This window comes from Lepisosteus platostomus, chromosome 9 (genome assembly GCF_059453375.1).
Source record: "Lepisosteus platostomus isolate fLepPlt1 chromosome 9, fLepPlt1.hap1, whole genome shotgun sequence".
Taxonomy (NCBI): domain Eukaryota; kingdom Metazoa; phylum Chordata; class Actinopteri; order Semionotiformes; family Lepisosteidae; genus Lepisosteus; species Lepisosteus platostomus.
Window position 1 is genome coordinate 44,785,140 of NC_142619.1, and position 22,775 is coordinate 44,807,914.

Here is a 22,775-nt window from a genome sequence, read left to right on the forward strand (position 1 = left end):
AATATATATTGGGTTTAGCATAGCATGTTGTTTTTCCTTATATCAATGTGGTTGATTTAGACCTAGAGCGTAACATTCGTTATAAATGTACATTTTGCCTATCGGTGCATTGGTTTTTTTCAGTAGCTAATGAATCAAAAGATCTCATCCAGGCATTTTTTGAAGGAAACCAGGGTATCATATTCAATAACATGGCTGGTCAGTTTGTTCCATACTCCCCTAACCTGTTGTGTAAAGAAATACCTCTTGTTTTCCTGTTTCCAGTTCAATTTCAAATGCCATATTCCATATGGTTTAAATGTTTGTGTTTCACCGTTGGTTTGTGTTTCACTGTTGATTCAACATTGGGTTGATTATTTTGAGTACTTGAATCAGGTCCTCTCATAGTCTTCCATGTTTCACACTGTAAGGATCGAATTATTTTAGTCTGTCAATGGAGACCATTGGTTTGAGGCTAGTAATGTATCTGGTTGCTCAACTCTGAACTGTTTTCAGAACATCTGTCTTGCTCAAAATTGTACATGATATTCTAAATGATGTCTTGCTAGAACATTGCAAAAAGTTAACATTACGTATTTTCATCTAGATTTGTACCTATATAGGATATATACTGTATATCCTAAAATTCTGTTTGCCTATTTTATAACTTACCCACATTGCCTGGAAGAAAAAAAATGATATGTCCACATAAACACCCAAGTCTTTGTCATAAGAATCTCCTTCAGGCTTGGAGTGTTTCTATTTGTAATTTAGATTCATCTTTTTGCTATGTGCATGCAACACCCTGCAGATGTCTGCTGTACTTTAAATGTCATCTGCCAGGATGTTTCCTGAACAGTTTGCCGTGTTCTGAATTTTGTCCAAGTCCTGCAAACTTTACTACTTTGCAAGCCATGCCAGAATCTAGATTATTGCTATAAAATAGTGAATGGTGGACTCAATAGTTTCTTGTAGATATGTGTTAACTATCTGGAGTTAATATGCTTCTTATATTGCATAGGTCATTTGTTATCGCTGTTGGTTGACAGCAACCAGCAACCTTGTTTTGCAGCAGACTTTTTGCAGCAGACCTTGCTTGTATCTAATTTTCTACCTTATGCTGGTAGGTAATAGCATAATTACCGTTGTAATATACAGACAAAACACTAGCAATGGTGCAGAGTAATCTAGCAGAGTCAAAATAGAACAGTCCTAAGGATGTTTCACTAGAAGGAAGAAAGCAACATACCTGTGGTGCAAATTGATAATATTAATACCTTCAGGCAAACGTCCTGGTTACATAACTCTTATATAACTAAATTTCATATACATACTGTACTCATATACAGTGAGCCCTGAGTTTTTTTTCGTTTAACTGAGATTGTAACCTTACATAAACACAATTCAATATTTAACGGTATGTACTGCAAGGTGGGGCTGTAGAGTATTTTCACATCCGTCCTACCACATTTCATTATTAAAATCAGCTTTTCGTTATTTATGCATATAAACATAGCTGATTCTAATTTTGGAGCTGGCAAGGTAGTCCTAACCTGCAAGTTTCTCCTTCTCCAGCACTGCATTCCAAAGTTTAGAAGTGCATGGCTTTCTAATCCATGGCAATACCTGTGATTTACTGAGATCCAAAACATCTTTCTGTCTGATTAGAGGTCAGATAAATATAGGCTTAAAGCACTGGGATTCATATGTTCCAATTACTTTACCCTAAAATGTACAGTATTTTTTTTGAAAGAATAAAACAAAAATAACAGAAAGAAAGCAAAATAAAAAAAAGACTGTGTGATGGAAAATACTAACATCATGTTGGACAGAGGGTAACTTGTACCATGTTCAGTTCACTGTGGTTTTCTTTATCTCTGTGTTCTTGAAAAATGAAACATAGTTGAGACAATTTTGGGATACGTGGTTCATGAGTTAGTGGTTCATGATTTTTCATGAAAGTCAAAGTGCTAGAAATTGTTTAATAAAGATGGAATTTAAAGTACAAAATTACTGTAGCCCCTTAAAAAGAAAATATAAATTAAATTCTTAAATCCATGGTGATTTATCCAAATACTCATTTAAAAAAAAATGTACTAAAGGTATAAAAATGCATAAGAGAAATGTTATAATACAGTACATAGTCATGTGAAGAATATACTGTAAATAGCTCTATGTGAGAAGTATATATAATAATTAGTTATCTGCCAAAATATTTATGTCTAGGAGTTAATCCTTAAGTGAGGAGGAAACTTCAAAGCGGTGTATTGAGATTATGTAACTGGTAGCATGAAAAATACTAAGACCTGTTAGAATTTAACAACTAATGTCTTTCCTTGTGAGAATTCAAAGAAGATTTTGCTATTTTCTCTTTAGTGTGCTTTACCAGTTGGGTTGTTGCGTCAGCATGCGTAGGCTGCAAAGGGACAAGTAATAGGTTTATTCCACGCTCTCACACCTGAAGAAGGCTCCACGGACGAAAACGTTGTTTTCTTTCTTCTCTTTTCAGCATGGAATAAACCTATGACTTGTTCCTTTACTACCAGTATAAACTTCCAAAAAGACACTTTGTTGTTTAACACTGCAGTGTATATCTGATACACAAATTGTGTTTTTTCTTTGTATAAGTTTAATATTACTCTGTCCATTATTTTTACTTTTCAGTTTGTGCTGAAGCATTTAACCCTGATGATGAGGAAGAAGACACAGAACCCAGGGTAAAATATACAGTAATTAGTATCATTCTTATAACATGCTGGTAAACAGGCAGGTTATGCGCTGAGGTTTCATTGTGGATTATTCAGCAGTTTATATATTAAAACATTGATAACCTTAATAAAATTTAATAATTTCTCAGAAACAATACTCAGGCTAAAGTTCATGATAATCTCTCTATCATTCTGAGGCAATGTAGAGTAACCAGAAGGACAGAAAAATATAAGTTTATCAATGTTCTTTAAATGTATATATTTTCATATATGTTTGTAATAAACAGCATTTAAAAAAATGTTCAATAACAGAAGTAATAAATGTGTTGAATAGAGTACAGGCAGTCCTACCTTTTGTAGTGTTTTGTGATCCTTTTCATTTTTTTTTAACCTTGCAAATGAAAAGCTCATATTGTAAGTACATTTCCAGACAACTGGGTAAAAGTTTATCTTTAAACTTTTTTAAATCTTTTAAGACAGGTTTAATTTCAAATGTTCTGCAGCAAATATACTTATCCAGAGACATAAAGTGAGGAGAACCAGTTGAATTATATTTTAAAATGTCAAAGCAAACAGATGTAAAAAAGGAATACACTCAGGGGTCAGATTGCCAGAAGGAAGCCTGCACTGCATTAGTTAGCTAGGAGTAAAAAATAGATATCGCAAAAAAAGACACCTTCATACGCTTTTGAAGCAATTGCAGATGTATGTAGATGTGAGAATAACTATAGAGAAAACTATAGAATTTAAAGGTGAGTGAAAGGGGTCATAGTTGGACACTGCAATGAAGCAGCAATGGATAGTGGATTCATGGGTGGATGGTAAAAGAAGTCTGGTCTTGATATCCGAGTAGAACAGGTGTTTGAATTTTTTATTACAGAATATTGTGTATGCCAAACGTGACTAAGTAGTGATTTTAAAAAACATGCAAATTAGAGATAATTAGTTAGGGTTTATGTATTGTTTATACATTTTAAAAATATTGTGACTAGACGGGGCAGCGGACTTTCAGCAAGGCTACCAATTATAACAGTCGACAAGGGAGGAAATGACTGAGCATTATGCAGCAAGTGTATCTTATTATTCTCCTACGCAGCTCTGATAATAGATCAATAATCACTCCCAAACATAGTCAAAACAAACCCCTATTTATAAACAATTTCCTCAGCTATACAGCAGATACTTTACAGGCAGTTATGTACATACAGTATGTTTCAGAATCCTGAAGAAGTCTGTACCTTAATTAAAATTACACTACAAAAACTCCACAGGCCAATGAGTGAAACTCTGCATTCTAATAAAAATGTATATTACCCAGGACTATATCTCCCACTCTAAAATATGAACGCCCAAACTGAATTGGAACCAATTTTTCTATTCTAACAGTGGATCGCTACAATAAGAGATGTTTTTAGCCTAGGGATTCCATAATATAAGAAATGAGAAATTCCTAACATAAATAAGCCTCCAAGCTCTCCTGTAGTAAAGGTCAGCATTCAGTATTCTTGAAAGTGCTCTATTTACCTGGACAGAATGTGGTTCTAAGACTGACTGGGAAAGGGATTTCTGCCATGCCTCAGCTTTGAGGATATGCTTTCTTCACTTCCTGTCCTTTTTCTCCACTGTATTCTTCCTCCACTGTATTCTTCCTCGTCTTCTCTTTTCTGTATCTCTTTCCCTGTATTTATGCTATGGTCCATTCCAATGGAGGCTGTCTTAATGGATTCACTAAGAATGGCCTGGTCGCTTGATGTTTACTCTTTAATAGGGTGGGCTTAATGATATACAGTAAAGTTATTAACCTGGGTAAAACTCCCTTTGATTATCTGTGTTTATGAACTCTCTTTGATAATCTGTGTTGTCCTCTGTATATACTTGCCTCCAAGTAAAAATAGGAGGCAAATACAAGTAAACAACTACACATAAATACAGCTAAACAATGTAAATTGTTGCTAACCTTGCTGAGCTGCCCTCCCATTCACCACAATGTATTCATATCCTATTCTGCTATTCCGTAATTAATATGCTTCAATTCTAAATATTAAAAAGTATAATACTTTATTGCTGCTTAACTTTTATTTTGTTTTTAGATAATTCATCCCAAATCAGATGAGCAAAGACAAAGACTACAAGAGGCATGCAAAGATATCCTTCTATTCAAAAGCTTAGATCCGGTAAGATAAATATGTGCATGCATGCTTTGGTTTAATCATTGAAAATAATATCACTGTTTGATGATTAAAGAGAATCCCAACCTTAATGAACCACGTTAACCATACTGACAGACATTAAAAACACAATAAATGAGTATTTGGAATTAATAATATTTTCTTGCATTTTTAGTGCTTCTTAGTATGAATAGGCTATTGTACTATATAATAATAAAGATATTTTTTTTTCTGACAGCATACTTTATATCTTCTTAATAAAAATCATCCTTTCTTTCCAAATGTAATTTAACCCTTAGTGGCATTTAAAATCCATTGCTGTGTTGATCAGTAGCCTATAAGAACAAGGTATTTAAAATGTTTCGAGGTGCAAAGTCACCATATCACTGTTCTGTATAATCTGTTTCACTTCAATACACTTGGCCCACTTCTTTATACTGGCAGTGCCACCAAAATAGAACTTGTCTTTCTAGCCATGTCTCTATAGACTCCTGTAATATTTTTATGGGGGATGCAGTCATTATTACTCCCTTAGAATCTCTCAAAATGGGTCTCATAAAATGATATCTGAGTGCAGAACCTTTTGGCTGGTGGGAACCATGAGTGTTTCCACTGCATTTATATTGCATAGTGTGGCATTATCTTAGTCGTGAATATGTTTCATAACTTACTGCAACAAGACTTTTGTTGTAGTGAATGTTCTGCTACTTGTATAATATAATGATTATAAATAGGGTTGGAAAATCTCATTCCTAAGATAAAGTTGATGTTTTGACCCATGATTTACTAGGAGCAAGAATGAGAACTGAATTTTGTTACATGCAGCTTGTTTCGTGTTGATTTATAGAATAACTTTTAAATAATAAATAGTAAGATGTTTACTAATAGTGAGCATGAAGGTAATATAATTGGGTAACCAAAGTGGTTATGTCTTCATATAATTATACATTGAAAGAACAAGATGTAAAAAATGAAGACCATTGTATAGTACGTAAGTGTAAACGTCAGCCTCATAATTATGCTTTTCCCACAGAAATATTCATTTAATTTAGAAGAATAATTTTTACACATTTATTGTAATGATATATGCTTGCACCAGACAATCACAATGTTGCTACATGTGTTTTCATTGTATTGATGTACAATGAAAATGCTTCCATATTATGTAATTGTATCACATTGTGACAGGCCTACCTCATAGCAAGTGGCTTCTAAGGCCTGAACACATGGAACAAAAACTGGAAAAAATACTGTGCAAGGAGCCACAGTCTTCAAAACTATAGAAACCAAGACCTGTCTTACCATCCCATCATCAGATATCCTTGTGAATCCCTTTATTCCTAATTTAGCCTAAAATAAACCCATGTGAGAATGTGACTCAGCCCTCTCCCAATTCTGTAATTAATCAATAACGCACCATGTGAAAACCTATTACGCACAATAGAAGATTGTGTTTAGAAATTAGAAATTCAATACTATGTGTGAATTTACACACAATAGAAGCCTAGACAACCTCTAGTGGATTAAGCTACTATCCTAATTACTATTAGCCTATTAACATATTGTAAACATATTGTAATTTCTGCATTGTCCCAGCTGGCTGGCCAACATTGAGGGGCTTGACGATATTACTGTAACCACTATTTATAATTAAAATGCTCCCTCACTGGATCCCTACATTCTTTCCTTCCTGGTCATCTGTTATTGAAATTGACACATCTCACTACTTTTATAGGATCGCTTCTAGTGCATTGACAAACATTGCATGCTGATTTTGAAGCTTCTTCCCTATATAATTTGATAGAACATTTTATGGGGCACTTGGAAACTTTAGCCAAAAGAAATGGGTGGTCATCCCTATGTTTCTTTATGGATTGTTCTCAGACAACAGTGGCAAAACGCAAGGCGTTCTCCTCTGTCAGAGGATTATGCCAGCAGGAACTGGAGAATTTTTTTGGTCAACCCTGGAGTGCTCACAGTCACATGGGGGTGAAAACTCTCATTTAGGGTCCCCCAAGGAAGTCTTAACTTCCTGGTCTGGGAAACATGACCTGCCAGGAGGGTTGGATATATGACAACCTTGTACTTGAAGAAAAGTAAATTGCTGTGCAACTGTCACACAAGGGAAATATGCATTCAGTAATCTTAATTTGATATATCTGTGTAATCTAATGTTTAGTTGTGGGTAAGATTAAAAGTTCCATTAGGTGTTTTGTGGTTAAAACAAGATGAAAAATAAGATGTATTTTACTATTTTACTGTCCCTTTTAATGTATGCTGTCCCTTTCCAGTAGATTTCAGCACGTTGTTTTGATTCACTGAGGAAGGCTGTGCCTTATGGGATAGTGTTTTGGGTGGCAACATATTGAACAGAACTGCTGAGGGCCATAACTGTACAGGTTTCTTAATGTTTACAATTTTACAACAATCTTTAGTATCTCCTCAGGAACAAGTGCTGTACCTGTGTAATCTCTTACATTCGTTATCTGTTTTCCCGTATCACAGTTAGCATTTTAATTTTATTTTTTTGTATATTTCATGGGGATCTGTTATGACTGAAGTTTTCTTTATTTCCACATATTCTCAATAGGATTAATTCATTACTTTAATTTGGGGAATTTAAGGACATTTCTTATTCATAAGCCACTCCAGTGTAGATTTGGCCATGAGCTTTGCATCATTGTCCTACTGAAAGATGATTTATTGTTGAAGTTTTAGGTATGAAGCAAGTTTTCCATTAAAATGTGTCAGTAATTTGCTCCATCTATGTTCTCATCAGTCTTGACAAGCTTCCCAGTCCCTGCTGATGAGAAGCAGAACTACTGTTTAACATAATGCTGCCACCACTGTGCTTGACAGTAGGGATGGTGTGAACTGAATGGTGCAGTATATGTCACTTTTGCACATTTGCGTCAGATATAACACTTTTGACTTTTGGAAAATTGGAAAAAAGTTCCAATTTTGTATTGTCTGACCACAAGCACTTTTGCCACATGTTTGCAGTATCACATAAATGCTTTGTTGCAAATTCTTTGTCATGCAGGCCAACTTTGTGGAGTGATTGGAATATTGTTGACTTCACCATGCTCAATGAGATATTAAGTGTCTTTCAAATATTTTATACCCTTTTTCTGATCTTTGTCTTTTTACAGCTTTATCCCTGAGTTTTTTAAAGCCCTTTAGTCTTCTTGGTTGACTCTGCTTGAAATTCACTATGTGACTGAGGGATCATACAGATAGGTGTATTAAATCTTGAAATCATGTGATCCACTGTTATTGCACGCAGAGGCCTCTCAACTAATTGTGTGACTTGTTTAGGCAGTTGTGTGCACCTCAATTTAAACACTTGTGCAATCATGACTTTTGCATTTCTCTTCATATTAATTGTTTACTTATTTCTTTTTGTTTTTTGCTTTGAATGTGTTAGTAGGTTGTGTATACAATACATATTAATCGCTCCTTTAAAATGTCATAGCTGTAGGCTTTGTTAAAATGTGAAAACTGCAAGGGTCTAAAATATTATTGTGTTGCTTCTTGCTCATTGCTTACAATAGGAAAAGGCTCTGTAACGTCTGGTCTCTGTTTTGGTTATTGGGAGCAACGAAAAGGTGCAGATTACATTTTAAAATAGGTTTAGCCAATAAAAAAAAATAGGTTATGTCTCAGTCAATGTCCTTATAAATTTTAACTTCAGTTGGTTTAGTTTACTGATCAATTAATTTTGTACTAATTTACTGACTAATTATTGGCACCAATATGAATGCTATTTAACCTAGTTTGTGATTGATTGTGTGCACAGCGGGATTCCTAACACAATGCCGCATCTGTTGCCCTGCACAGATTTAATAAGACCTTGGGCTAGTCAGTGTTGTGGAAATTTATCACCCATCAGCAAAACAGTTTTTTTTTTCTACAAGATATCAGTTACTTTACAAAAAGCATTATTTAACACTGTGCTAACTAACTTAAATGGAGAAAATGCAGCTTCTGTATTTGATAACAAATATGAATGTAAAGTACTCTCTGTCATTCTTTCTGTATGGAGATCCTCTGTACTGGACTAAATTGTAGAAATTTAGAAATTGTATGCAAGTGGTATATCACAGGTATATCAAATCCCATACAATGTAATATGAGAAATTCTTGGGTGGATTATCATTACTGAACTTTATTTAAAGTATATTTTTGGTCCCCTGTACCATGTTCAGTCATGGTTTGGTTCAATGTTGATGTCGTTTTTTTCTAGAAGAAAATATCCCTTACAGGTTACTACATTTACTCTTGGACTTGTACCTATTGTTTCCTATCTGAAAACAGTATGGAGATTGGTGGAAGAACACTAAAATTAGTGTTCCTGTAGCTTGTTTTTTATGGTTTTGTCTGAAAGTTCTCACTTTGGCAGATATTACCGAAGACTACAACTAATTTTACGATCTGTGATCACATATTTGGTTTAACTTAATGGATCTTTGTTTGTCTATGTCTTTGTTTGACAGTGAATGCTAATAGAGTTCCCTTTTCCATATAATTTCCCTTTCATTCCGTTTTCATTTGATTGCCATACTGATTGTAAGGGACAGAACAATGAGACTGGTTTCTCTCAGTATTCTCTCTATATTATAGAGTGATGTTATGATCTTTCTGACAGAGCACTCATTGATGGAACTTTTGAGGGTTTTTGAGGTTGGGGTAGAGGAACATGGAAGTAAATGTTTAATTTTATTATTCTGCTATGTTGTAAACCCGTCAACCCAAAAATCAATCAAATAAATTGATCACAAAAATCGTTCATTATTGATATTTTTAATTAATGTTGTCATTATTCTATGAAAAAAACACTGTTAGAATGGAAACAATAATATATCAGTATTGTCTCATTTGGTAGATTGCGCTCACTGCCTATAAAGGGAGACCTTGTGTCTAATGAGATAACACCAACATTATTACACATTAATTATTATTGTATTATTAAGTGACACACAGTGGCTTTTTGTGAGCCTTATATACAGAACAGCTTAAACAGAAACTTTTGCTGACCTTAACATAGACAATTCAGATAAGATGCCTGTTTTGCTAATTATGTGACATATACTAAATGTGCTTTCCAAGCAAATCAATTTTATGTTAATATAAACTTTTGCACACATTATCCTGTACAGCAGGTTCTCTAATAGTGGTGAAAAACAGGAATTGACAGAGCGGTTAAGTCAATATGTAAAATGAATATTCATAAGCCCCTACTTGTAAGTGAATTCATCAGAATAAACCCGAGCAGTTGCTATTATTAGAGGCACATGAATTCTTTGTTCTCTGGCACAGCATTGGTGAAAAAAGTAGTAATCCAAGCACACTTGGTTATACAAATCTTAATGATTGCAATACAAACACTGCATTACAAACAATGAACTATACAACACACAAGTTACTACATTTACAGAATGTACAAACTAGGCGTATCAGAGGTCTAACGTCCTGATCACCCAGAAAACCCCCAGACTTTTATTAAGTATTAAACTCTTAATGCCAAATAAGACATAAGCTGCCTTTCTAAATAAATGCAAATGACATCTCTCTCTGCACCCCAGATACCATAAAATAAATGGGAGCCTACCTCCCTATTCTAAAAATGCACCCTGAGCAGGAAAGACGACTCTAATTGAGGTATCTTTTACCCAGGAAACCCAAGTTGCCTAAAAACACCGAAGAGCAACCTCTCTCTAGCAAGGTTTAGAATGTAGCTCCGGTCAGATTTTGTTTGGCTGATCATGAAATAGGGGCTCTCGCCTGCTGCAATCTTCACGTTCCAACTCTATATTCTTATCCTCTTCTTCTTCTCTCTGTTCTTACTGTGCTCTTATATGGTGCTTCTGGCCATCATTAACCCATGACTTAATAACCTATGTATAGCAAGGTAATCTTTACAATTGTTTTTGCTCAAACTTTATCTAAACTCTTAAGAGACACTTCCCAGTCACCTAAAGCTGTAACGTAATTACATCATTTCTTAATTCACTTTTCTCCATTTCCATTATATAGATATATATTTATGATGTTTTTATTGTTCTTCCTCATTAGGAGCAGATGTCTCAGGTATTGGATGCCATGTTTGAGAAGATTGTGGAAACTGGTGAACATGTAATTGATCAGGATGATGATGGAGATAATTTCTATGTCATTGACAGGTAGGACTCTAGTATATTTTTTATTAACAGTGCAGCATATTTCCCGGAAAAAAAGTTTAGTGGGTGCAAAGGGATTTAGTGTTTTGACCATATAGTTTAAGAAGTCTCAGTGACAGCATCAATATTGTTTTTTGTTGTTGTCCGAGTCTTGCCATCTAGTGCAATCACCATAGAATAATGCTCTCCTTAAAGCCTACTAACATGAGGAAGAAATTACATTTAGTGGAAATACTTAATCTGTCTAATTTTGAAATGCCAAATGACCATTTGCTTTGGAGATCATTAGATTATTAGTAATATCTATCGTTAGTTTACACAATCAAAGACATGATTGTGTCATGAAACCATGGCCGTGGTTTAATTTTATTATGGATACTCAGAATTTTATTGTTATTAGTAATCTACATTGGTTTGTCGTGGATTTTAAGCAGCTGTCATAATTGTATCAAATTCGCTTAATATTTATATACTTATGTTTTAACCATTTATGAGCAATACAACTGAAATAAACTGACCTTTTTATAATCATCTGTTTTTTTTGTTTACTTTTTTAAACTGATAAGCATTACTGACATATGAAATACAGTTGACCAAAGTATGTTTTTCATTATTTTTTTACAGAGGAACATATGACATCTATGTAAAAGTAGATGGCATCAATCGTTGTGTCGGTTCTTATGATAATCGTGGGAGTTTTGGTGAGCTGGCCTTAATGTACAATACCCCAAGAGCAGCTACAATCATTGCTACCTCACCTGGTGCTTTATGGGGTTTGGTAAGTTGTTCTTGTTTTGATTATTAAATACAACCAAGCATAACCGTAAAATATTTCCGAAACCTTGAAATATTGATTAGTTTTGATGCTTTATGTTTAAGGGGCACTTAGCAGTCCAAGAACAAAACCGTATGTAAGGAGAAATGTATTTACATTTGAATAGAGATCCCTCTAGTGGACATACTTGGAATGATTGACAAGTGTATTTTTGTAAAAATCCCCATGTTTTGTGCTCTGCAAAATGTCTGCATTACAAATGTACACAACCTTCAAATAAAAATGTGCTGAGGTTTTGTTTGATGTATCATATAGGCTGTTATCTGCCATTTTTGTGATTAATTATTACATTATTTTGTGATGGAAATATTGGGGAGAGCAGATTTCTTGGTAAATCATTCTGATGATTCTCTTTGTGTTTGAACATGAGACTAATCTTTATATTTATATGAGTATGGCATTCTCTATACAAGTTACCATCCAAAACACAATAAATATTTAGAGGTTTGTGAAACATGCACTTGGGAAATTTGGAGGGATCAAGTGAATTTTCACAAATTTGCCCAAAATGAGTGATCATATTTAAATTTGGCTAGAAATACAGTTGCTAATTATGGATTTTAATATTTGAATTAATTAAAAAAATACGGAGTATATTTGCTTCAAAATACCAACATGATTATTGTAAAATCTTTTTTTTTAACTTAAATTTAATAAAATATTGCAGGACAGAATAATGTTCCGGAGAATCATTGTGAAAAACAATGCCAAAAAGAGGAAAATGTACGAGTCATTCATTGAGACACTTCCATTGCTGACATCACTTGAAGTTAGTACTTGTTTCCTTTCTTAATTCTTTTTTCAGAAGTCCGCTGAAAGTTTTGTGTTGCTGTCATGCTGGAGTTAATTGTCTTCTTTTTTTCCCCATTCAGCCCTCAGAAAGAATGAAAGTTGTGGACGTAATAGGATCTAAAGTGTACAAAGATGGAGAACAGATCATTGCTCAGGTTGATACATGTGTTATTTATTTATATTCTTGTTTTATGTATTATGTGAACATTTTAATCAGTACTCTTGTTTTGCCATGTATTATTTATGTTTGATTTCCTCATTTTAATTATTATAAACACCTTACTTTGTGCATTTTTATATATTGTTCATACAGAATGTTACATTTCACAATTGTAGTGATGTTTACTATCAGTTACAAGCTTTATTAATTTTTATGCAGTGTATACATTCCTATATTTACAGTAAGTACACTTACACTCTTTCATTCTTTGTGATGATTGCAAAACCATAGGTACATATCTCTAGGATATCTGCATTTAAACACTCAGACTTTATGGGAGACTGCGTAACTAAGGTTTAGATTGTCATCCAAAGTCAGGACTGCATGAAATGATACAGAAGTGCCGGTTTAAAGGTGCTGCTGAGTGTAAATCATGTGAAAGATTGTGAAAGGTTATTTCGAAAATGAGACTGTCACACATTCTTTCAAACTCTTGTGGATGTCAGTTGATATGTTGCTTTGTATTTGATATAAATCATAATACTTAGCAACGTTCAGAAGCTTTCAGTAAATTTTTCGATTGCTTAGACTACAGCTGGTAATAACAGGAATGGTATGAGACAAGATGCTCTATAATGTCTTTAAGTGCTAAAATGAGACACTTTTCTTAAAAATATAGAATTTGCCAATTATTAGCTGTGATATACACGTGACTTGTTTTAGACAATTTTGTGATTGTCACATCGTGGCTCATAGCTATGAACCCTTTGATAAGAAGCAGAATGTAATAAGGACGTTTAAACAGATTTCTCTAACCTACCCAGCTTTAAGATATTAATCTTTTAATACATCACAAGCAACACAGCCAGGTTCACTGTTGGTAGAAGGACAGACATGTCCTTCACTGCCTGTCAGCAAGAGCCCAGGAGGCCACAGTAGCTGCTATGAGCTCTTGCCAACTAATCCCACCCTATCCACGACAGTGCTCAGCCAATTGTGTGCTGCCACTTGGAGAATCCCAGTCACAACGAGTTAGTGATGTGACCCATGCTAGAACCCATGATCGTACAGATCAGCAGTGTTTGGATGAGCACCTGTTCTGGTGGAACCAATCAGAAGGCTCAGCTGAATGGGGTTTCAGCTTCATCCAAAGCTGTATATGGGTCTGACAACAAGCAAAGGAGTTGCGCAGTTAGGATAGACCTGTACCCACAGGGAATGAGAAATGTGAATACTAGTCCTTCCTTTTACACAATGTCAGTCTGCTGGCAACATAAATCATATAATATATAATCTGTTGTCTCTAATGTTATTGCAGGACATTTCACCATTTATGACATGTGAAAACTGACAACTCACAGTCAATACAAATTGCTGTTAAGCTTATCAATATCTACTCATATTTTGAGAATTACGTCATCTGAAAATATAAATCATGATGCATTGGAGAAATAGCATCTCACCATTTCTACTTTTTATCATTATATTAGCAAGTCATGATTAATAATAGGCAATAAAAATATACAATTTTTAAAAGGTAAACATCATCATAAACATCATCATATTAAAGGGTAATAATGCATTGATTTTTACTTTTATTATTCACTGCCAGCATTTAATTGATTGGCAACAGGTGTTTTTAACCATTCAATTTACCAGTGCTCATAACCTTATGATGCTTCTCAGTGTGCTGACTGGATATTGTCTCTTGGAATAGGATTGGTGTCATTTCTGTTGATTGAGTTGACACGTGATTATAAGAGCATTAACAGTGGGTTTCAAGAGGTGTTATGATGAGCAGTCTGTGTGGGCTTTTGCTACAAGTGATAATGATGGCTAGCAGGATACCTTGTGTAATCAGGGCCTTAGGCTACCACATGGCTGTGTACCTTAGATTTTTTTTGTACTTGAGGAACCATCTGAAGACTAACATTCACATCTCCACATTCAAATACTTCAGATCAATAAGCAGTCCTGGTTAAGGCAGACACAGAAAAGTCCAAACTCATGTTTGCCTCGTTGTATGCCAATAAGGTCACCAGTGCTTCTTCAGCTCTATGTTGCAGGTCAGCTGTGATGAGCAGTGCGTTTCTTTTTTTGTTAAGGTATATATCAAAAAGATAACATAAAGTACTAGAACACTAATGTTGGGCAAATTTTTGACTTAGTTTTTGTTGGTATGGACTAAGTCCTTTTGACGTACTTGAGGGGGAAAACGGCAACTGTATCCTAAGCTTTGATGCAATTGTAGCTTACTGTCTTTTAACTTAACAGTGTTTCTTTACAAAGAAAAATGGGGTGTAGTTCTGTGGCTTGTGAAATGAGCATTTCAGTAGTGATATTTTTGTTATAACTGTTAATTATTACTAATAGAATTTTTTTATTTGTAGGGAATAAGCATTTTTCATGAAAATGAATACTTCCAACTAAAACCCCTTTTTTTCCCGATAATATTGCTTTTGCAAAAAAATGAATCATTGTTATATTATAGCTTACTCTGAATTAGAGATTGTTTTTTCATTATTACCAAAGTGCATTTTCTATATTTCTCACATTTTTAATTTGTATTGTAAATTCAGCACAACTGTGCTGTAATAAAGATTATTAGGGGGCGGTAATTACAGACAAAAAAGTAATTTAAGTGTACAGCATTGCACAAGCTGCAAAAATAGAGACGTCATTTGCTGGACATAAGAGTGAGTTTTATCTGCTGTTGGGTGAGGTGGAGGTGTGGATGGAGAGGCAGCAGTAGCCACTCCCTTCCCACTCAGCAACTCACTCTCCTGCTCCTGCTGTTTGCCAGTTCCTTTCTTCTAATTCCTTTTTTATCCTTTTTCATGAGGTACATGAGAACTGAGACGGTGATAACTTAGGGGGACCACATGTTTGTGTTATTTAACACTACTTTTACGTCAGTACTTCGGCTTGATCCTAATGGGTATGAGAGAGAGAGGAATATATATGATGTATTTGGGGTGACTCGACTAGCTAAGGAAATGACAGCCTATCTGAGACTGGATAGGCTGCCAAAATCTTCTTCACTATTGCAAGGTGTAAGATAAGAGAGTTTGCTGCAAGGATGCTGATGAGGAGGCGCCAGAGAGGTGCATGAAGGGAAGTCCTGGTGCGAGACTTATACAGGCACTGTAGGCAAGTGGAAGTGTGTGAGATTAGAATGTACTACACTCATACAGACATTACTCTGCTCAAAGGTCTGCACACAGTGCACATCTAATGCTTTCCTGAAGGGAACTGAATAACTAAAGATCAAGCAATCATGCCATGCTACATAACCTTGTTTACTCTTTGTTAACCAAGATATGCCTTTACTCTAAAGATCTCCGGCATGAAGATATGCAAGTGGGTGCCTGCATTAACTTTCCTACTAGGCATTCCGCAAATAGTTGATTTTGGTTTGGGGATGCAGAAAAAGTGGTCACTAAAAATGTTATGCTAATTGTGAAATTGAGAATGTAGAACTTGCAGATATTGGGGCTTTGCTGTATTTTTAATTGGAAACATAAAATCCGCCATCTTGTGGTATGACTGATGCTCAGGCCTCGTGTATAATGTGTATAATGCTCCTCATTTTGTTATATTGCTTGGCCCCGTAACAATTTTATTACATAAATGCCCTGATTAAATGTGTCCAATATATTTTACATTTAATGTTTTAGTCTGGCTATGACATGTTTTCTATTTTACAGGGAGATTCAGCTGATTGTTTTTACATAGTGGAATCTGGTGAAGTAAGAATAACAATGAGAAGGAGCAAGGTACATTTTAATGATACTGTCATTGATATAAAGCGTGTCCAAAACATTACACAATTCGAAAGTTGTAACATTATCTTTCCTAATTTGAAATAATCAGTGGTATTTTCTGATGCAGGTTCTGTCAGGTTACATTTTTTTTGTTATTTCAAGTCTAAAACAGGTGTGGATGAAAGTGGAGAAGTGGAAATAGCACGGTGCAGCAGAGGACAGTACTTTGGAGAACTGGCTCTGGTAACAAACAAGCCACGAGCTGCTTCAGCATATGCTGTAGGAAATGTCAAATGTTTAGGTATTTATATCTCTTTATATTTTTGCTTAAAAACATTTTTATTAATTTACACCCACCCCACTGGTTACATAAAACGAGTCTGGTGCTCATGTGCTCATAGATTGTGATAGGATTGCCCAATTGGAATTGTGCGCCTTGGGGCTAGGGTTGGAATCACTTGGCTAGGGATCTCTCGGATCCTGGGGAAGTAACAGCCCCTTGTGATTTTGTGGGTGTCTGCAGGTTTGCAGTAAAGTCAGTGAGGAATGCATCCTTCCTCCAGTTAGCACTGAACCTCCTGAACATCCATCGATCTTCTAGCTCAACAGGTGGGCAGGATGTAGGAGCCAGTCTGCACTTCATCGTGCTCCCTTTGTTGTAAGCCTACACGCAAAGCCACAATTTGTGATTCTAATTTGAGTGGGTTTAGAAGAAAAAATAAACAATGGGCGATTCGGAAAAAATAGACAACTTCCTACACATTCAATCACAAAATGTGAAGAATGCAAATTGAATTACTGCCTTATAACAAAAAATATATTTCTTAAAATCTTAAACACTTCAGGTAACGTATTGCAAATTCCACCCATAAGTAATAGAGCATTATTACAACATCATTGACCTAGTAGTAATTGCCGTTTACTTATGGTTTATTACATGTTTATTGATTGAAGGTACATTGCTCTCATGTTTGCTTATGTGTAACTCAGTGCTAATAACTTTCTTTGCATTATGTGAAGTTTTTGTGGGGCGTTGGTGGAGAACTTGAAACTTTTTTTGTTGTTTTGAACAGTTATGGATGTCCAGGCATTTGAAAGATTGTTGGGTCCCTGTATGGAAATTATGAAAAGGAACATCGCAAACTATGAAGAGCAGCTTGTTGCCATGTTTGGAAGTAATATGGACATTGCTGATCCTAGCGCATGAAAACGAAGCAAAAAGAACTAACGTGCATCTTATGGGATGAAAAACAAAGCTGGTTCAAGAAAACTGTCAACTTTGTGTAGATGCCAAGCATTTCACTGACTTCTATTTTTTATTATTTTACTCTAAGAAATGCGAAACACTAAACAATGGCAATCTAGATGTTATTTTGAAAAACATGTTGTTATACTTCCAGGACTTATGAGGGAATGCCTTTTTTCTGGGTCTTAAGCCTCTTATCCTTTATTCCAGATCTACAGTATCATTTGCTTTTATTATACGTATTTGATTGTATCTTAACATTGCAGTCTGAGTCTTTAATTGTTATTAATTGATTTCATTTTTGCTTTCCTGAAAATTCACCTATTTTCATTGCTTCATTCTTTCAGTTACCCACAATTAATTCATTTTAAATTGGCATTCAAGTTAAGTGCACATGTAATGACTGTTTGGTAAACGGTAAACTAGAGAAATGTTTTACTTACATTCTATCTAGTCACAGAAATATAGGCTTAAAGAGTAGGTTATATAAAAACTGATTTTTTAGGGAAAAAAATCAAATCTAGTTCACTGTTGCTGGCATTTTATGACTCTTGCATTCTCCAGTTATTTATGTGCTATTTTAAACAAAGTCTTTTGATGTATGTTTTTTTTATAATTTTTAATTCATTTTGAAGAAAATGAACAACTTAATTAACAGAAAATGATGAATGGTACTGCAGTTAAAGTGATACATGTGGTTAATGTTAATTTTAAACATTCAGGTTTATAGTAGCTTTTATGATTGCTGTATTGTTGTTTTAGAAAATTAATGAATTCAAAATATGTTTTAATTTAATTTAAATTTGATAGGTTTTGCTCAATTATAAACCTTGATATAATTAATATATAGGTCCCATCTAAAAATTGAAAGCAAATAACCTGTTAGGATCTTTTTAAAAGATAACAGCAATTTACTACTCTTAACATGCTACTGGTTTTACAGTCAACAGTAAAGAATCAACAGTCAACAGTAAAAGTAAAGAGAAGTCAGCTGGGACTGTTTAAAAGATATTGGAAATCTGATGTTATGTTGTTCTTTCAATTTTAGTTTTTTAGTTGGGCCTTTTCCATGGACACTATAGGTTTTGTTTCCACCCTCTTCAATACCTTAGAAAATAATCTTTAACCAACAGCATTCCTGTATTCATCTACCTAATATTAAACATACTTGTTTGAATTGTTATCACGTCATTGCTGTATCATATTTCTAAAGTTTTTAAGTGGGTATATTTAATATAAATAAAACAGAACGGAAAAAGAAACATTATCAGAGTTTCTTGTAAGAAAATTAAACCAGACATTTTAATGGAAATTAAAATCACTTCTCAGTTTAGGATCACACCTGGCAGATAATTTATATGTGCTCTTAAAGTACTGTATTACCTATTGTAGAAGTAAAACAAAAAACGATCACAGTGTCTCAAGTCAAAAATACCTACATTTCTAAGTGAAGAAAGGAAAACTCACTGATGTATTTTTCCAGAGCTCAAATATGTATAGAATTATTAATTTGGTTAATATAAAAATAAATAAATATGTATTTTTTATCTAAAAACACAGTACATAATCCATTAAATTTTAAATAGTAACAAGTAAATGCAGATTATGGTAAATAGTTAAGTGCAGAATGGTCAACAGCCTGATAAAAAGTACTTAATTTGCTTCAAAGTCTTCATTTGAAATATATATATCATTCTCAATCTAGTGCATAATAATTGTGTTTTTCAGATGCATAAAAGGGCAGCATGAAAGAAAAACTGGTAATTAATATAATGTCTTTATACTTAAAACTTCAAATCCAGATTAATCTCATTAAGACCAGTTTCGCAAGTAATACATTTTGAATTTCCCGTTATGTTTTAGGCTGCTAGAAGTTATACTTTATACTGTACTTTAATGTCAGAATTTATAGAGTTGACAAATTCCAATGGCGAACAACTGATATACAGTGTATGTATTATAATATAAGCATGCAGCATTGGAAATACTGAAAGCAAAAAATAAATATAATATGAAATATTAAATTTAAATAATGACATAGAATCTTATCTTGCTCAAAACTTACATGCATTATAATACAGTTATAGTGGTAATACACTGGGACTTGCTGTCATGCGTGCACTCTGAAAGTTATGGATCGAAATAGGGACTACATACAGTAGGTGGTGACTTTATGCAATACACTATCAAGGACTACAGTACTACTGCTGTTGATGGGAGAAATGGTCAAGGCAGAAAGCACAAACCTCCAGAAATTGTCTATAACTGACAAATTGAATTCTGTTTTTTATTCCAGCCTTTCCTTCAAGTATGTGAGCAAAGGTTTTCAGCCACTACACATGCACAACGCTTTACACTAATGTATATTTCTATGTTTCAAAAGTGATAACACCCTTACAACAGAATTAATCTAGAGTAAAATATGTACTGGATTGTCTTCTGTCATGAGGAGAAAAATACCCTGAGTAAATGTACATAACATTGGCTATGTAAGTTTGGGCTATCTGCCTTGACTGCTTCTCTTATCGGTAATACAAAATCTCAATACATTGTGTCTTGCAGACAGCTTTGTTGAAAAATAAAGTTGGACTGGAATCTGTTGCTTGGGAGTGGCCTCCATGACCAAAGACTATTTTTGTATATTTCCTCCCAAGGGCCCAAAAAAAGTCATAGTGCTTTCACCACACTACAATATATCACTACACTACCTAGTCCATATATTTCTAGTCATTATGTGGGTATTTTGCTTGTGTGGCAGCCATTCTCATTTTACTAAATCAACATAATGTACTGTGTACCATGATGCTGTTCAAAGTAGCGATTTGGAAAGGCTTATTTGTATTTCAGATCCAGTCTTTTCTTATTCCATAACTATTTCCCAATAATATGTACAAATGCATATGAATTTTAAAAATGCCGTTGGTTCCAATAATAACATGATCTGTTTTTTATAGACTGTCAGTGTACAGCATGTCTTCGCAACAATTAACTTTTTTTTTCCATTACACATTCTAAATTTATTCAGATATACTAGAACATAATTTTCAGGACAGTTAATTTTAAAACTGCTCCTTCAGAGCACAAATCCTGGTTCTTAATAGATTTTACAGGTGAATATCAACATGAAACGGTAAAGGAGAAAAAAAATATTTGTGGGTATTGTGATATTTTGAATATCATACACCTCTGATTTGGTACCAACATCTTACATTTTGCTTCTGGAAGGTACTGCACTACTTTTTGATTCACTATGAAACTGATATTTGACCAACTCTCTTAAAAGTATATATACTCTCTATTGTTGTGCGCATCAGTATTTTTCTTGTTTCATGCTATGTATTTAAATTGCATATTTTTTAAACTTCAGTGTGTGAAACACTCACCAACTTAAATGTTTAACAAAATTGTGCATCCATGTATCTGTATGGAATTCAGTAATAACTTTTTCTTTCTTTTTGCATTAGCTTAGTGTTGACAGTGCAGTTCTTTTAATGTAACACAGTTCGTAAAGCTGCAGACTTTCAATGCCAGAATATTTTCAGTATTATATTGTTGGTTATATTTGAATTTTCATTACAATAAATTACAGTTTTGTATAAAAAATCTGTTTCTTGTCCTAATGTTATTATGGGGAGCACAAAGTACTTTTGGTGTAATGGTCATTTGCTAATACAAGCTTTTGTAATTTTTCTTTCTCTACTGTCACATCAACAGCAACTTGTGTTCTGTCTCAGCTTTGCTGTGTGCATTTTAGAAAGTGTACAATGGCAAGGTTTTTAAATTTGGAGATGAATGGTGGAAGCCTAGTATTAACTGAGCAAAATGTAATACATTTTGAGTTTGTGAGTTGTTTACAAGCTCCACAAGAGATTTCAAATTGGCTCACTCCTGCCCTTCATTTTTAAGCCATTATTTTATGATGGATTGAAATTTGCCATTTGTAAATGGAAAATAACAATTTCTGGGATTACTGATTATTTTTATGTATATGCCTGTGTTTATAAATATTCTAAAAAAACAAAAACTGAGACTGTAATACAATTTAGCATCACATTTCCTATCTTAAATTGGTCCCACTGAAGAAGTCATTGACAGTGACAACACTAGGACTGATATATGACTTCTCCTTGGAACATCGGGTAAAAGCAATATTCTGTGTACTGCGTTTAATGGAGATACATGCAATAAGGAGAATATGCACATTTCTGTAAAAAAATTCAAATAACATTATTATAGAAAGTCGAAAGTGACAGTTTTTAACAAATAAATCTAAAAGAGTTTAGCGATCATGTTTTGGGGACTGTCTGTAATCTTTTATTATAAAGGATTGGATCAAAACTGGTAAAGGGAGGAGAAATACTGGAGGCAGTAAAACAAAGAGTGAAAGCTGGATGGAACAAGTGGAGAGAAATAACTGGAATAATCTGTGACAGGAAAATTCCTAGAAAGTTAAAGTGCAAAATGTACAAGACTGTGATTAGACCTGTACTACTATATGGAGCTGAATGCTTGGCAGTTGGAAAGAGGGAAGAGAACTTGATGAGAAGAACTGAAATGGGGATGTTGAGATGGAATCTACAGATTTCAATAAAGGATAAGATCAGAAATGAAGAAATCTGTAGACGATGTAGGGTGGTGGATGTGGTTGAGAAGATGCGAGAGGCGAGGTTACGGTGGTATGGACATATCATGAGGAGGGACGTTGAGGAAGTAACAAAGAGGGTAATGGAATTTGAGGTGGAAGGTAACAGAAGAAGAGGCAGGCCTAGAAAGAGATGGATTGATTGTGTGAGAAAAGATATGGAGGTATGTGAAGTGAGTGAGGAAGATGTGCTCGACAGAGACAAGTGGAGAAGAGTAACCAAAGCAGCTGACCCCAGGACAGTCTGGGACTAAGGCTGTGACGAAGAAGAAGAAGAAGAAGAAGAACAAGAAGAAGAAGAA

The 22,775-nt window shown here is 34.3% G+C and overlaps 1 protein-coding gene across 2 annotated transcripts in view; it reads left to right on the forward strand.

The window, feature by feature from the left end:
* prkar2b (protein kinase, cAMP-dependent, regulatory, type II, beta) overlaps positions 1–21,434 on the forward strand; it is a 32,515-nt gene extending 11,081 nt beyond the window's left edge. For both annotated transcript variants that reach the window (XM_088645185.1, XM_088645184.1), the window contains 9 exons: positions 2,644–2,696; positions 4,778–4,861; positions 10,931–11,037; positions 11,659–11,812; positions 12,537–12,638; positions 12,742–12,816; positions 16,529–16,597; positions 16,748–16,886; positions 17,659–21,434. In XM_088645185.1, the coding sequence (XP_088501311.1) occupies positions 2,644–2,696; positions 4,778–4,861; positions 10,931–11,037; positions 11,659–11,812; positions 12,537–12,638; positions 12,742–12,816; positions 16,529–16,597; positions 16,748–16,886; positions 17,659–17,792 (917 nt within the window). In that variant the 3' untranslated portion in view covers positions 17,793–21,434. The remainder of the gene's footprint in view (positions 1–2,643; positions 2,697–4,777; positions 4,862–10,930; positions 11,038–11,658; positions 11,813–12,536; positions 12,639–12,741; positions 12,817–16,528; positions 16,598–16,747; positions 16,887–17,658) is intronic.
* The last annotated feature ends 1,341 nt before the right edge of the window (positions 21,435–22,775 follow it).